At 41.6% G+C, this 17,198-nt stretch overlaps 1 protein-coding gene and 1 pseudogene across 1 annotated transcript; both read right to left on the bottom strand.

The window, feature by feature from the left end:
• Nucleotides 1–3,349: 3,349 nt before the first annotated feature.
• Nucleotides 3,350–9,404, bottom strand: LOC136474049 (uncharacterized; annotated as a pseudogene).
• Nucleotides 9,405–11,129: 1,725 nt separating this feature from the next.
• On the bottom strand, nucleotides 11,130–15,971 carry LOC136474047 (armadillo repeat-containing protein LFR). Its single transcript, XM_066471664.1, has 8 exons — nucleotides 15,673–15,971; nucleotides 14,157–14,326; nucleotides 13,222–13,355; nucleotides 12,873–13,123; nucleotides 12,195–12,300; nucleotides 11,968–12,106; nucleotides 11,693–11,820; nucleotides 11,130–11,615 (listed from the first exon to the last, which is right to left on the bottom strand). Exons 1-8 carry the CDS (start codon nucleotides 15,854–15,856, stop codon nucleotides 11,354–11,356), a joined length of 1,374 nt encoding a protein of 457 aa, XP_066327761.1. The 5' UTR covers nucleotides 15,857–15,971; the 3' UTR covers nucleotides 11,130–11,353.
• Nucleotides 15,972–17,198: the final 1,227 nt, after the last annotated feature.

Below are 17,198 nucleotides of genomic sequence, written 5' to 3'. Positions count from 1 at the left end.
TTCCTCTGTTTTGTTTTTCTTTTCCTAAAAATAAATGGCTCTGAAAAAACTTGAAGCGTCTCCTAATATTCATATGCTCTGACAAGTTGACGCCTCTTTGGCAAAATAGAGTGAGTGGGTTCTAATTTTTACACTATTGCATTTGCCCTTACCGGACATTTTCCACGTTCAGCCATGGACAAAAAGTTGATGTGGGGCTATAGACGTCACTTGTCAAAATTATAAACGGATGGCGCAGCTGAACGAAAGATGCAAATGCCGACCATTGCGTTTTCATCTATATATGTAGTGTTGTACATGGACATACACATCAATTCAAAACTTTATTTCCCTTTACTAGCTTAATCAACTTGGGAGCGTTTTTACTGAAATAACAAAAACTCTCGTCCTTCAGTCCCGTACTGCTACTGCTATGCTAATCAGACTCAAAGCAAATACAGCTCGCCGGCCGATGTGTGTGGCAGCACGTGGCTGACTGTGAGGCTGTGACTCCATCAAAACTTCAAAAGAGGCTGACGCCCATGAAAATGAGGCGGGTTTATTTGGACCGGGAGCACGGCGCCTCATTGCCGTTGATGGGCCGGTCTGATCGGCGGAGGCCCTCTGTGTTTGTTGGCCGTTGTGATATGGAAGTTTAGTCGTTGTTTAGCCCTCGTTTAGTTCGCGAAATTTGGAATTTGGGGTCACTGTAGCACCTTCGTTTTTATTTGGCAAATAGTGTCCAAACATTGACTAATTAGGCTTAAAACGTTCGTCTCGCAATTTTCCACCAAACTGTGCAATTAGTTTTTCTTTTCGTATACATTTAATGCTCCATGCACGAGCCGCAAACATTCGATGTGACAGGTACTGTAGCAACTTTTTGGACTTTGGGGTCCAACTAAACAAGGGCTTAGTTAAAGTTTTGGGTGTCACGTCGGGTATCAGGGTGTCGTATAGGGTGTTTGGATACTAATAAAAAAATAAATTATAGAATCCGTCAGTAAACTGCGAGACGAATTTATTAACCATAATTAATCCGTCATTAGCATATGTGTATACTGTAGCACTTTATTGTCAAATCATAGATTAATTAGGCTTAAAAGATTCGTCTCATAAAGTAGTCGCAATCTGTGTAATTATTTATCTTTTAGTTTATATTTATTACTCTATGTATGTGTCTAAATATTCAATGAGATAATGTATGTGTCTAAATATTCAATGAGATAGGAGGTAAACTTTTGAGAGTAGTTGTTGCAGTGCACGTACGAACGGTGCGGACAGCCGAGAAGCGAGAGCTTCATCAGGTGCCAGTTCTGATCTGATGGCATTAAGGGGTTGGCATTATAATCTCCCATTTCACCACGGTTTAATAAAAGCTATAAAATTTTTATCCAAAGGTTACGGTTACAACTGAATTGTCACCATTTAACTAGCAATTTGGTGAATCGCTAAGCTATTACAGTTACAGCCATTGGATATGAATAAACTGATCAGTATCAAAACGATGTTTTATTCATACGTGCATTTTAAAACTGCAGATTTAAAACTTTGATCATATATGATATGATATTCAATGTCCCACGCATGAGAGGCATCAAGGAGCGCTACACAGTCTACAGTTATGAATGATTTGGGTTCTGTGTCATTTTTCTTTTCAGTCTCACACACAAAACATGCCGTGATGCAGATGAGGCAGGCCAAAAAAGATTTTAGCAAAAGCGCATGCAGACTAATGCATTCTCGCACTCTGTTCCTGCAAACCAAGCGCTCATCGTTAGTCCCATACCGGTAGTCACACTCTGAGCAACCCAGCTTAAGAAAGCACACTTCCCGAGTAGCAGCCGCCGAGCTCGGTCGCGCGAGCCTGTCACTCCAGTCAGGTGGAGGGCTAAAGAGTTGGTGTGGTGACATGGTTCTGGCCCGGCCCAACGGTTGGGCCTCTGCCTGGGTAGTGAGTTCATGAGCCTAGGAAAATTGGGGAGGTCCATCCTGTCTTGAACGGAAGGGCAAAGCCGAATCGTTTTACGCTTCGGCATAAGAACGGTCGGCCCGAGGGGGTTGCCGGAGCCCAAGCTGCGTCTCGTCATGTGTCCATACGGGTGGTCAAGGGAGAAAACAACTCCTCTGATCTTAACCCATTAAGGTAACCAGGGACTCGTATGGACACTCCCTGGCTCACTCACTAACCCCTCCCATCAACTCTTTTTCTTTTCATGCTTTGTTCTAACATTTGAGGGCAATTTTTGGAATTGATCCATCGTATTTGTCTGATTGGGCTAAACGTTCATGACCTAAATTAATCTGTCTGATCTTTTTCTTTTCATGCTTTGTTCTAACATTTGAGGGCAATTTTTGGAATTGATCCATCGTATTTGTCTGATTGAGCTAAACGTTGGTGACCTAAATTAATCTGTCTGAATGTTTTCAGAACAAAATAGGAGAAATGTACTGCTCTTTCAGGTTCGGTGCAACAATTATGCAGTCTTACATGCTATACTGTGTTATATAATTATCTAGTACACTCACATCTTTTGTTAGTTAGTTTAAGGTTTGCGATAGCGTCGGTTTCCATAATTTCTTCAAAGATGATTGCTCAAGATATAAGCACAGAATTTGAACTTTGTTCAGGTTCTGCCGTTTTGGTTTTCGCAACCCACCTAATATTTACATGCATGGTAGTGATAATACTATGGATTTTTGGTCGTGACCCCAGAGCAGAAAAAAAAAGACCATACAAAGAGATGATAGTTTTTATTTTGTACCAGAAGTTACACAAAAAGGAAACATATATTTTCCTGGGCACCCCGAAAATAAAAACTTTAATATCTTTACTCTAAAAAATATGAGTTTCTTAGTTATTAGTTCACTAAGGCTTCTCCTGCTGGTTATCCAAATAGTTGGATTTGGTAGTGGTTATGAATCACAACTTGATCATTATAATCTGCGCGCACTACTACACTTCTTTTCAAACCTCAAATATATTTCAGTACCGTATGACTTTCTTATATAATATATGGTTTCCTTTACCTAAAGTATTGTTCAGATGCTAACATACAGTAGATCTCAAACTTGATCCACAACGTCGTCTCACTAAGCCGCTAAGCGGTTTTCAGGATCTGCGTGCATCTCGAACACCACCAATTTCTCAATTCATATTAGCAACGGCGTGTTGAATATGCAGTTCTTGTACTCACGAGTCGATTTCACATCAGTGTCACATACTGTCTCTCGAACTTTGTTAAAGTATATCACTAAGCTGGTGTAACTAGTTGGGTGACTACTTGTTGGACACCCCCACCTCCAAGATTTTACTCAACACAATGCTTACCAGTTACCAGAAACACAAACAGGACGGAAGACATGAGACTGGAAAACAACGATTCAGAAAGCTAGGCTACACGATGCAGTACATGGTTGTATGTTACTGTCCTTGTTAGCTAACATACCTATCCAATCTGCGCTTTGCAAATTGAACAGCATAGTGTACTCATTGATACTGCGGTGCCATCTGGTTCTTGCCTGCTCAAGGCATGGTCTGTGGTATAGGATCCTGGTTAGTGTGAAATCTAGCTTAGCTGGACCGAATCTTCGTTTGTCCTCCGCTCCACACATCCAAGGGCCCATCCAAGGGCCGCAGTTCAGCAGCCTGTTCGTTTCGACCGAAACGATCGTGGATTATTACTGCTGGCTGGTTTGGTGTGAGAGAAAAATATTGTTCTGGCTTATAATCCACGATCGTTTACGACCAAGCGAACAGGCTGCAGATATAGGGAACTCTACACTGTGAACAGAACGACCCTCAACATCCCTTAGTTCAAGTTTAATCCGTGGAGGTACAGCGTTCCAATCAATTTCAATTGCTCCGAAATTTGGTTGGCCTGCAACAGCAAAACACAAATGATTTAACAGTACAAGTATAACCAAAACAGAACACAGCAGGAAATAAGATAAGCATATAGAAATCTTAGCAATGCCTTAAGATGTCCTATGATAACATTTTACAGTATAAATGAACTGCATTTTTTGGAGAGTTTTAGTTCAGTCCAGAATCAACAGCTTACTGGTTCAAAAAGAACAGAAAGGACCTTTGATCTTAAAAAAACTAAGAAATTCAGAAAAACAAAACAAGCTATCCGACACTGATGGATTCATACTTATAAGGTTCTACCCAAGAAAGAGTTGTACCTGTTGTTCATGATTTATACAGGCAATTTGAGCTCAAAACTCGCATGGTAGTTGGTGTTAGTACTGCCAGAAGTCTCATAAGAGGTTGAAATACTTCTGGCACAGTGTTGTTGACAGACTGGGTAAGACCACTCGAAGTAACATCGTAGGATGGGTATTGAGCTCCACAGTCGAATCTGGTGATTTCTCCGAAACCGAAATGGACATCCCCACTAATAAATATCACTCCAGGTATCTGCAAATAGTCACACAGTCCATAGATGTTTCATAAGAGTAATGAACACATAAACATCTGGTATCATGGTATATTCTAGAAGACTCAGGATTCCTTCAAAAGTTAATTGAAGGAGATATGCTAGCAACTACTGCATTTTATTATTTATGGAAAGGCTTAGACCCTAAATAATAGCTTGTCCACAGGAAAGTAATAGTAACCAACCTTACTACCAATCAATCTGAACAGCCTTTCTCTCTCCCTTGGGAAGCGTGCAAAGGACTCCACATAGAACAAAGGCCCAGTAGTGGCTGAAAGATTAGACACTACCTGTACATTGGGAACACAACTATTATACAAATGGAGCACGGCTATTATAGCATATAAAAAAATGAAAGAAAATGCAATTGCTTATTATAGTTAAAGCATTAAGACATAAAATATAGAGCGATGAATCGGTAGGATATTCTCTGCCCATTGAAGAGCTGCCAAATAGGTGAATGTATTATTCAAATTCCGTTACTAGATACAATCACATGTACCATCTGTTTTATTTGAGGGAAAAACAGCCTACCAAATAATACGAGATATTTTATACTATCACTAAAATAAAACTTCTGGTAAGGTGCATTTCCGTATAGAGATTTCTGACATTGTAAAAGTTTGTGAAGTTTTTTCAAAACTTCTATGCGGCCCATTAGTGGGAAACTAAGGTGTGCATCCAGAAAGTTCCATGGGAGTGAGCTTTTTAATAGCTTTTGCTGTGAAAACTTGTGGTATATGATTTCTATCTGACCATCTTTGGTTCCTGGCTAGATTAGTTTTTGAAGTACATTTTTTAAAGTTTTCAATAAGTATATATATACGTGAAATAATAGGTTTACCTGGATCGAAGATCCAATGATGGCGATCTCTGATTGAGGACCATGAAGCTCCCTCTCTAGCCACTGCCACTGGGGATCTCCCAGAATAGTTCCATCACTTAATAGCGGGTCTCTGTGATATCTGGTATCCAGCAAGATTACCTGCAATACATTGCTGTTACCTTTAATTCAAAATTGATGATAAAATACAATTTACTACAGAAGGGGCAAAGGCACTAGTTCATATTTCTTTTATTTAGCCCAGATGGATGACCATTCTAGACCTTATACCAGCTTTACGCCCAATACCACCTGTGGATACTTGAAACGGCTACTGGGATGATGCTTTAGATTGATTGGGACATGCAAAGATGTAACATGTGTATTTTGTACCAATGTACTAAATTTAAATAGGGCAATATCCGGTGTAAATTGGATAAATATCAAATATCCATAAAAATTAAAGATGTAACATATGCGTATGTTGTAACGATGTACTAAACTTAATAGGCCAATATCTGGTGTAAATTGGATAAATATCAAATATCCATAAAAAAATTATGTGAAGTTCTCAAAGTTTACATATATAAGAGGAGGACATGCTCTATATCACTCAAAAATTTGAACCTAAGGCTACCAGATATCAAAGGGGGAAACATTATAGCAATGTGTCGCACTGTTCATAAATGTTTTTTGGTTTACAAGAAATATGTATTTTTTGTCTTTGTATCCTGCAAACATAATTGACCTTGATCTTTAATTTTGCCCATTATCTATTGTTGAACACACACTTTCCTATTGTTTTTATCTTGAGAATCTTTAAAATACAAAGCAATGACTGGATTCAAATTCACAGAGTAGCAAGTTATTGAAAACTTGGACATCATTAAATAGAAAGCATCGATTGCTGAGATAAGTTTGCACTCAAGGAACAAATAACAAAGCCAAAACAGAGCTGCTAAGGATAACCAGAAGGGATACATGATCCATTTTGAGAATTTGTTTTGAAGGAAATTTTACTAGACTCATAATAATGAAAAAAAGGAGAACATAGCAAAGACTTAAAGAATCATTGCATCATGAGTATGATCAGGGGCGGAGCCAGGAATTGAGTATAGGGGGGGCCATGTACAAGACTAGAACTAGTAAACCATACCAAGTTTTAGTCACATATATAATAGTAATATATATTTCACAAATATTAACCAAAAGAAAATTGCACATCTATTATCTTAAATTTAACTCTACAACTACCAATGAGATCATAGGCAATTCGATAAAAGAATAATAGTGACCGTTAATTACTAGATAAAAGTATAACACTGCATGATTATGGATTGCGGATTACCTGCTGCTTCTGGACTTCTGGTGGCCTGACCGCCTGACGGAAACCTAGAAGGCAATTTGGACGGCAGGTCGGCAGCCGGCGCCCGGCAGCGGTGGCGACATGGCGTGGCGTCTCACGTTCGGCCTCCCACTCCAACCGTACCGGCGTGGCGATGTCCGCCAACCGGCGAAGCAGTCAAGCAGAAGAGAAGACGGACAGTTGAACAGGCAAGAAACGAAGGAAGTCAGGAAGGCTCAACGCTTTGTAGGCGAGAAACGAAGGAAGGCCCGACGCTTCATATTCAGTCGATGAAGGGAGAAGCAGCAATTACATGTTCGTGTAAATGGGCTGCTTCTTATTGAACCTCAAATACACTTATACACAGTATACACACGTTTGGAATGAATGGGAGGAGCCTAATTAACAGCATACATGCATGGATATTAACTAGTATATACTAGAGACTAGCAGCACGTCAGGGGGTGCCAGCCCCCCACCGCCACTGAGTACGATGATGTGTTATATCACCCTATTTGAAAAAAGAAATTAGATAAACCTTCTCTAGTTAACAGCAAAATTGAACATGACATAAGAGACTAAACCTTCACACATTTTCCTTCAGGGCCAAACACGTATGAGGCATAAACACCAGCTTGTTTCCTCCTAAACAAACAACAATAGAGTATAAAATTATCAGGCAGGGAGATTTCTTCCCTTGTTGACCGTTAAAAAATGAATAAGATTATTATGAGACATCTGCGGGTGTATGTCTGTATGTATGCAGATCCTGAAACTCAAACAGAAATGCCTGGTCACATCCTGGAAGAAGACTTTAATGTTACTGTGACCACAAAAGTAACAAGGAAATACCATTATAGCAACAATGGCAATAATATTCCATCCTACCTTAAATTCCAATAAAGAAAGAAACTACAAACAAATGAAAAATGGAAGAAATTTACCAGAAAGTTGCTACAGGCCTACAGCTATTGAACTATATATGTTATTACAGAACAGAACAAGAGCAGAGATTAAGGAACGTAAAAGGAGACAACTCCTGCTGATCCCTCCAAAAAAACTATATATATGTTAAACTTACAACAACAAAGGCCGGAGGTAAATAAAAATCTAAATGAGATCAAGCGTTATAGACACAGACTTGATAAGTTGATAGTGATCCATGTTTAGTTGAAATAAATGCAGAGCAAACAATAGAACTCACTTATGAATTGTATGATGGTTAAAGGATATAAGAAAATTAAACAGATGTTTGAGTGTCCAAGTTTAAAAATGAATTCCCCAAGTAATGTGGTGCTGATGAAATGCAGTATTTCCAGCGAAGGAAGCTGTTTTCTAATGATGAAAAATAGGTAGTGGGTGTGGACACAAGTATGTAAGACAGGTTGTAGGACAATGCTTTAAAGAAAACAAATAACATACCAATGTGCTCGGTCTGAATCAATTCAACAAACAATAACTACACAACATAAAAATGAAGAAAAGCAAAGATTAACTCCAGCGCTTCTAAGTGCATACCGTTTACTGTCTTCAGGTTCATCCAAGAAATGCAGTGTTCGGCTGGTATGAAAGTTTTACTATTCATGCTGGAAAACACGGTTCATAATGGAATGTTGTGAGAGAAAAACACTGCTCCGGCTGAAAAAAGAAGCCGAACAAGCCGGCTTGTTGCTCAGCCGAACACTGCATAAGAGAAGCCTTTGAGTAATCACTTTCCCACTAAACTCTTTTCCTGCATCATTCAACCCATAATCATGGTCATCCCACGTCCCAATAACCTGCGATTAGTGAATTTCAGTAGTGACACCACACCAGTTTCCCATCTTTCAGAAGAGGAAAGAAGAAGTAGTGTTGAAAACTGTCCATGAGTGCAGAACATACGTAAACTGTAATAAACGAAGAGACAAAGTAACACCCTAGCCCACAGATGGAGATTAAAAGTCTGTCTAAAATGCCTTCTTCTCTACCATAGAACCAATTCGGGAGTGGGGACTGGGGTGGGGAGTGCATTATTGTAATGCTGTATCATCAGCATATCCATGCTACATCTTATTGTAATATCAATATAACCCTCAAATCCCATGAGGCCATGACACGAAAGCTGACAAAGCAAATTAGTCAGGAGCAAACGAGTAGCTGCGATCGTCAATGAAGGGAAGAAAGCAAAGGAGGCCAGGCCTGACCTGAGCGGTCTCCCTGAGCCTGGCGTACCCGGGCTGCGCCCTGGCGAGCTGGTACCGCCTCCGCAGCTCCTCCTCGGTGGAAGGGTAGAAGCGCGGCGCGTTCTTCCAGGGCCCCACGGTGCGGTCCCTCCCGAAGACCCGGAACGGGCGCTTGTTGTCGCCGTAGACGTTGTCCCCGAGCCAGACGAACACCTGCGGGCCGAACCCCACGACGGCGTCCCAAATGGGCTGCACGACGAAACAATCTCCGTCACAACGAATTGATCGAAATGGGCGGGCATGGCCGCGTGGGGAGTTCCGTCGACCACCTGGGGCTCGCTCTGGTTGGCGCGGGATCCGAAGGCGATCCTGGACACCACAGCGTTGGGGTCGGCGCGGGCGGATGAGGACAGGATTATCAGGAGGAGGAGGAGGAGGAGGAGAAGGAAGGTGGTGGCCGCCATTGCGGGTGGGGAGCGACGTACGAGCGAGCCCGGCCGGCAGCGGACGAGACGCCGAGACAGCGAGGAGAAATTCTCAATTGCGGGAGGTGGGCAGGAGAGAGATCAGAGATGGGATATCCCAATTTCCAAGGCGCCGGATCCCAGGCAGGAGAGGGGGAGGCAGAGGTGGACGTGTGGTGGTGGGGGCGATGCCGATGGCAGACGCAGACGCAGGCGCACGCACAGATGGCCTGTTTGGTTGGTAAAAAGTATCGTATGGAAGTTGCCTGAGCCCGTGATTAGTTGCCAGATCAAATTCAAAAAAGTGCTACAGTATATATCACATCGAATCTTACGATACGTGCATGGAGCATTAAATGTAGGCAAAAAAAAAACTAATTGCACAAGTTTGGTTGGAAATGGCGAGACAAACGTTTTGAGCCTAATTAGACCATGATTGAACACTAATTACCAAATAAAAACGAAAGTGATATAGTAGCCCAAAATCCAAAATTCACCCAACTAAACACCCTCTGAGATTTTAATAAAATCTGTCATGTAAGTTGAGAGATAGTTCGTTTGGTTGAAAATATGTGCCTGGGAAGTTTAATAAAAAGAGAAAATATGTTTTCTTTTATTTATAACTTTACTTAATATCATTTAAGTAATAGACATAATTAAATAAAGGCAAAAATAAATCATTGTTTTTATAAATAAATAATATAAAAACAAAACATAATTTTATTTTTTTACTTGACAACTATTTACATATATAATTAAGGGACGGATATTATAAGGAAACATGGGAAGGTGTTTCGGTCACACCTTTATATCTTGATGGTGAGACAAAAAAAACAAAATTAAATGACTACAGCAAATAAAAAACAAGACAAAAAGTGCATTACTGTATTGATTTAGCCCAGGCAGCAGCGTTATAGCCAGGCGGTCATTTTCAGTGGCCTGGAAGAGGGTGCCTCGCCTGACCAGACACGTTTCCAAGGCTCCATTCAAATGCACTCCAGGCAGCATCCAGGCAGCTGTTTGGCCAAGCAAAATCAGTCCAGGTGCAAACCAAAGCCAGCGAGGAAGAAAGCTGGAAGCTCCTTGTTTTGTTTGGCCTTTCTTTTCACCGGTTTCGTTTTAACTAATTATTAAATTAACGCGGTGGAACTGTGTGGAAATCCACGTGCGATGTTGCTCTTCTGACCATTCCTTGGTTAACAAACCACGCCACGCCGTGATGACGTTTCTAGAGACATGCAGGGATTTGCAGTGTCAGGCTCATCGAACTTCCTTTCAGCAAATGTACCCCCTTAACCTATGCTGTTGCTAGCAATTTGGGATTTGGAAATCGTGTCGTTCGTCAAAAACAAAAGATCATGCCACCGATCTACTCTACTACGTACTTTCATGGTGAATTGATGATCATGTCTTTGCTTGCCTCACCACCTGTTACGAGAGACTTGGTTGGGACGAAACTGCAGCAGCCTTTTCGGCTTTTGCAAAGGATGGGAGCCAAAAGGCGTGATCCGGAGTGAAAAAGCTGCCAACTTGCTCTGCCTAATTTACGTTTCGCCTTTTGCTTGGGATCATCAAAGAACTTTGCAACCTGTGCTAGCAAGTTTGCAGCAAACTGCGAAAAGCATCACGTTGCTATTCATGCTGAAGTTTCCATTTCGAGCTGGAATATTTCCAGAGTTATCACCTGTGTTAAGCAGAGATAAGCTAGCTTTTACAGAGGACCAGAACAGTACTCCTTCACTACCATTGCAATTAACATGAGAGAACCTAGTTCCAAATATTTATTGCCAAAATGGCTCGTGGAGCACTGCACCATTGCGTACAGGGACATCATTCTAGTAAAGCTTCAGCACGAGGCATCTGATTCCAACAAATACATAGCAGCTACATGCTACTCGTATTTTCTACCAACCATTCCAGACCACCACAAGTACTAAAACAAACAGATAGAAGAGCCATGAAAGAAACCACCCAGATTCGGCCAGGTTGCCGAGCTGCAAGCCTGAAACTCGAATTCTCGATACAGCAAAGAGCCGATTACATACAGTCAGCAACATAGTACATGGTCAACGAAAGTACCTACATTACATCTCATCTAGTCTAGATTCCAACAAAATATTACAGGCCATTGGGTTGCATCAGTTTATGTTTCCCCAGATGGCTTGCCCCGAGGTCACTTTGTTGCTTGGCCTTGCTGTCAGTTCATACAGGATCCGAGCAAATGTGTCTGAGTATTTCCCTTCTGATGTCAGAATCTCAGCAAAAGTGTTCTCGTGCACAAGGAGATGCATCCTGTTTTGAGGCTCAGAGACGAGGCTCTCCAGGATCATCGATGTCTTCCTGCACACCTCAGGCACGGGATGCGGCGTCTTCACAATCTTTAGGAGCCTATCGATAGCCCTGGTTCAATTGACATCAAAATGGTAAAATTTACAGATTGTTAATGCATTGTCTAAGTGTATGAAGCAGACATTTACCATCGCTCACTGGCAAGCTTGAGCCTGCAATCCATATTCACTTCGGCTACATTGTAGAGTGCACTAACAGCAGCAGCCTGTGCATCATATGCTGGTACACTCAATAGGTCAACTAGTCGTTTGTATATCTGCATCAAGTAAACCAATGTAAGTATGACACCTAAAGAGCTGGGAAACAGATAGCTTTATTCGAATCCATCTGCATACCATAACAGTACAACAGTAAATACTACTGCTAAATACAAAGAGTGATCCAAATTTCAAAAAGCATTTACCTGTGGAATGACAGGAAGAAGAAATGGCTCGTTGTCTGGATTTATTATCAGACGGCCGATCAATTCAGCAGCGGCACAGTGCCATGGCTTTACGGAAGAAGAAAGCATACCCATTATGGCATGAACTGCACCTTTCTCACTATCTTGGCAAAGAGCAGGCAAATGAGTAAACCTCAAAATAGAAATGAATTGGTAAAGAATAATGCAGTTCTAGAGTCATATCTTACGTCATTTTAATGAACGATGGCTTTGATGAGCTGAAGATCCTCAGGTCCAACACAGGTGCTAAATTGACAAGGGTCTCCACCATGTTTGTTATGAGCTCGTCATCTTCTGCTCAATGACAAATACCAGTACCACATGAGTTCTATGTATTAAAGTCTGTCGGAAAAAATAGCTGGAGACATGTCACATAGCCCCAGGATAAATAGCTCACTCAAGTTACAGCAGATAGTCGAATAGGAGTACAAATATACCAAAAAAAACATATAACTTTCACATCATCCAAATTTTGCAGAGTTAGACCAAACACAAAGTTCAAATAGGAACCATAAATAGCCAGTTTCTTTGCCAAGCTTGTGGAGAACTGAGCAATAGCTCGGTTGCAGAGGCCTCAAGTTGAAAGGCTAGCCACCCAGGTGTTCACAGTCACAGGTCATGTATGTACCTCCTTAAAGGGTCTGGCAGACTGGCACCTTAAGACAAAGCCAAGGGGAAGTCACCTCGTGGGGATTTTTCATAGAGTAATAAACAGCCTAGAAGGAGCATATGCAGGTAATAATTGGACAAAACATAAACTACAGCAAATTTGAAGAGCCAAACACATTCACGTAGCCTCATTTGACCATCACCAAGTTAATCTATAAATTAAAAAAACAAAGACAGGACAGTATTTCAATATTTACCTCTATTCTGGTCTTCTAAGCAATGGAATATAGTCTCCAAGCAATGCCTATGTTGAACCATGATAATCTCATTTTCTGGCATAAAAGAGAAATTGCGGATTATATTGGAGGCTGCAATAGCGCACTGCTGCCTTTCTGCCCTCCCTTCATCATCATTGTTAAACAAGCCATCCTCATCAAACCAAAAGCTTGCAGCGCGCTTCTTCGTGACACTGGAGTCTTCCGGCTTTGATTGGTCATTATTAGAGGTACTGTAATTAACACATTTTATAGAACATAAGTATGGCAGCAAGGGCCATGGATACTGAGATGGGTTGTCAGGATCTTGGTAAGACTAGTAACAACATACGTGGCAGTGTCAGAGTAGACTTTTTCCATGTTCTCCTGGCCAAAGCCCGAGAGTGTTGTGTTGGCACCCAAAGTTCTTACTCTGGGTGGTTTCATATGGTCCTTAGGCATTGAAATATCTCTCCATTCATCAATCTGCACAAGATATCAAAGCATAAGACAGAATGCAAAAGAAAAGTGATGGCAGCTTCTTTTTGAGGAAATACACTGGCATATTAGTATGTTACTTAGCAAGAATTTAATTTGGTATAAGAAACATATGAATAAGATGAGATGAGAAAGTGCTTGGGTGACCCAGTAATAACTGAAAACCTCTTTTGACGTTATTAGGAAGAAGTTTATTGTTAGTTATCAACACGACAGACTCTTCCACAGTTAAATCTCTATCTGCCGTGTCCCCTCTCTCTCTCTCCCTCTCACCTCCAATGATGTGATTGCCACATGACAAAAAAATAATGTTGCCGCAACCAAATCACCAAACAAACACCTACACTCGTCCTAGGGAATGGTTTGCACCTGTTTTATATGATTCTGGACAAAAAAGGGTGAACCCTTGTGGGATATGGGGAGAACTCTGGGCAGCCTTATCCTTGCTTTTTTTTTGCAACATGTAGGATAAAATTTTAAAAAGTGAAGGTTTGGGAACCATAATTAGATGACCTTTTTTTTCCTTTGTATTATGGCTACAAACCTACAGTGGGCAATGGTGCATTGTTGCCATATCATAGTATGCATGAGGCCATTACCATTTTCTTCAATGTTTATGTCAAAGGGAGATGCTAGCTTGATTAAATCTAGTTCAAATGCATTCTAATGCAAATACAACTAGCACTCATTAGCCAGACAGAACAAAGATTATGATAAAAAAAAATAAAAAGGAAATTGCATGATTTAGTAAAAGATACATCAAACTGGAAAGTAAAAAGGGAGACATACAACTTGAAGAAGAGCATCTAGGAGCCCAGGAACTTTAGCAAGAGGTGTTGTATCACGTCGTTGGTCGTCCTTCTCCTTAAATGAGAGTACTGTAAGGGCATTCAGCGCCCACAGTATCTCTGACTTCAACCCACTTTGCAATGCAAGGACAATTCTTTTGTTGTTCTGATCTGTCAAATAGCCAATGCTGGTAACCGTTATTAGAAAATGATTACTTGTGCAGTTCAAGCACATGATGAAGAACATGAGATATCATCTCTAACAAATGGCATAAAACAAGAGTAAAAGGACAATATAGACTCTATGCATCTTAAATATAGAGAGCAGGATCACAAAAAGAAGGTGGTCATAATTGTAGCATGCCATGATTTGTCATCTGTACAAAAAAAAAGCTGTTTCCAGATTGGAAAATAATAACATGTACACACATTATAAATGCGTGTAGTAAAAGTGCTTGGCTGCTTGCACCTACATACACTTTCAAGCAAGGATATGTGCACAAGTATAAAATATCTAAGTCCAATTTTTAGTCATACCGAAACTCAGCTCTCATTTGACAGAGCTCCAATTCACAGCACCACGCCAGATATGAAATTTGTCGACCAGATTAAAGTGGTTTAGATATTTATATTTACTCTAGAATAGAAACACAATGATACAATACAACCAAGTAGTCTCAGTGTATCCCTGTTCCAGTTTCATGTATTTTAGAGCAAGGAATACACAACTTCAAGAACTCCTGGAGCTGGAGCTGTGCCATAAAGGTTCATGCAACAGAAATCATTACAGTTAACTTGGCTTGCAACACAACTCAAAGTGGAAATGAAGCATATTACAAACTTCTAAGAATAAAAAAAGAAATCAGACTGAAAAAATGTCTAAACTGGATATTAAGGTCAGATTCAAAGTTGTTTGGAACTCTATAACCTAATCCAGGCCTGAATTATGTGTCTAAGCATTAGAGGTGGAGCAGTGGTCTGAAAGATAGCCTGTTAGTGTTCTACTGTATTGTTTTGATAAAGGGTCCAGTTGTGAGGTCAAACTTTTTCCATTATGTGCAAACTTTGGTACTCCGCGTGACTGTTTCGGGAGTATGAGCTGGGACCTGAAGGGAGCAGAAACTTAAGCTAAATTAGCTGCACTGTAGATATTAGTTTGTATAACCGTGAACATGGCTATGATGTTGCTTCTGAGAAAACAAGAAGCCACAACAAACTGACCCCAGATCTCCCCCCATAAAACGTGCACTCAGATGCGAAAATCTTGGACCCCAACGCATTATGCCTCCAATGTCAATACCAAGCACATAAAAATTACACGGACCTTTCCAGCTCCAGCTGAAAGAGAGGATTATTCACGGTCTAAAGCACCTAATTTGCATCCGACTACTCTACCCTAAGGAACGGAGGCAAGAGCAACAATTCAGAGGACCAGCACCCCAGTTCTTCAGGCTCCATGCCCTAAAAACCCATATAGGCTCAGATGAACTGCAGAAGCAGACGAATGAGCGGATTACCTGACAGGGCTGATAGGACTTGGAGGGACGGCCCAACCAGCGCGGCGGACGCACCCGGGTCGACAACCGCCGCGGCGGCGGCAGCGGCCGCGGCTCCGCCGCCGGTGGTGCTCCCGAACGGGCGGCCGCGCTTCGCCGGCGTGCCTCCACCGGCCCCGCCAGACTTGCCTGTCTGCTTCTGCATAGCTAGGGTTTTGGTGCTCGGAGCCTGGAGGGCGGAGTGATTGAAACGTCGTGGTCGGAGCTCGGAATTGGGTGGCCACCGGCGTACCGCGACGGAGGCAGACAAGGGTGGCCGCAGGATCTCTACTCGGATGGTGGGGATTGAACGGACTGCTCGCCGTTGCTCTACAGATCTGGCATTCTGGCTATTCAGGTAGGCCCGATGGCAGTCCCAACCAATATGAATGTTTTTGTGATAGTAAATTGTACGGCGCCAGTTCTTAAAGTACTAGACGGATTTTATCTGAGCCCCAAACTATGAAATCGTATGTGTTTGCTCTCTAATGTATTTAAGTGATCTAATTTAAGTCTAAAATAGACACGAGGAGAGTTAGAAGCTGACGTAGCCGTCCACGTGGACGATTTAAGGTGACATAGCTCTTTCTCCTTGCCCGTCTTCCTCCTCCGTTGAAAGGTCCTAATATGACTAGAGGGGGATGAATAGCCTATTTAAGAATCTACAAATCAACTAGAACAATTTGATTAGTATGATAAATAGCGTAATGCAAACTTGCTTTAGCTCTACAAGGATTGCAAGTCACCTATCCAACAATTCTAGTTGCAATGATTACTTAGGTACACAAACTTGCTATGTAATTACTCACCAAGAGCTCTCAATCTTGCTACTCTAAAGAGCTCAACTAGATGAATGTAAATAATAAAGCAAGCTCTCAATTCTAATTACACTAAAGAGCTTGTATCAACTAGTTTGCAAGGATGTAAATAAGTGAGTAGGGTGATTATACCGATGTGTAGGGGATGAACCAATCACAAGATGAATATATAGCCAATCACCGGGAGAATGCCAAAAACAAGAGACAATCGATTTTCTCCCAAGGTTCACGTGCTTGCCAACACGCTACGTTCCCGTTGTGTCGACCAACACTTAGTGGTTCGGCGGCTAAGAGGTGTTTCACAAACCTCGTCCACACGATAGGACACCGCAAGAACCGACCCACGAGTGAGGTAACTCAATGACATGAGTAATTTACTAGAGTTACCTCTCAGCGCTCCACCGGGGAAGGTACAACTCCCCTCACAATCACCGAAGATGGCCACGAACAATCATCAACTCGTGCCGATCCTCCACCGCTGCACCGAGCCGTCTAGGTGGTGGCAACCACCAAGAGTAACAAGCGAAATCCACAGCACAACACGAATACCAAGTGCCTCTAGATGCAATCACTCAAGCAATGCACTTGGATTCTCTCCCAATCTCACAAAGATGATGAATCAATGATGGAGATGAGTGGGAGGACTTTGGCTAAGCTCACAAGGTTGCTATGTCAATGAAAATGTGCAAG

Source organism: Miscanthus floridulus, chromosome 8 (assembly GCF_019320115.1).
Source record: "Miscanthus floridulus cultivar M001 chromosome 8, ASM1932011v1, whole genome shotgun sequence".
Taxonomy (NCBI): Eukaryota; Viridiplantae; Streptophyta; class Magnoliopsida; order Poales; family Poaceae; genus Miscanthus; species Miscanthus floridulus.
Note: the sequence above shows the minus strand (reverse complement) of the source record. Positions and strands in the feature narration are given on the sequence as shown.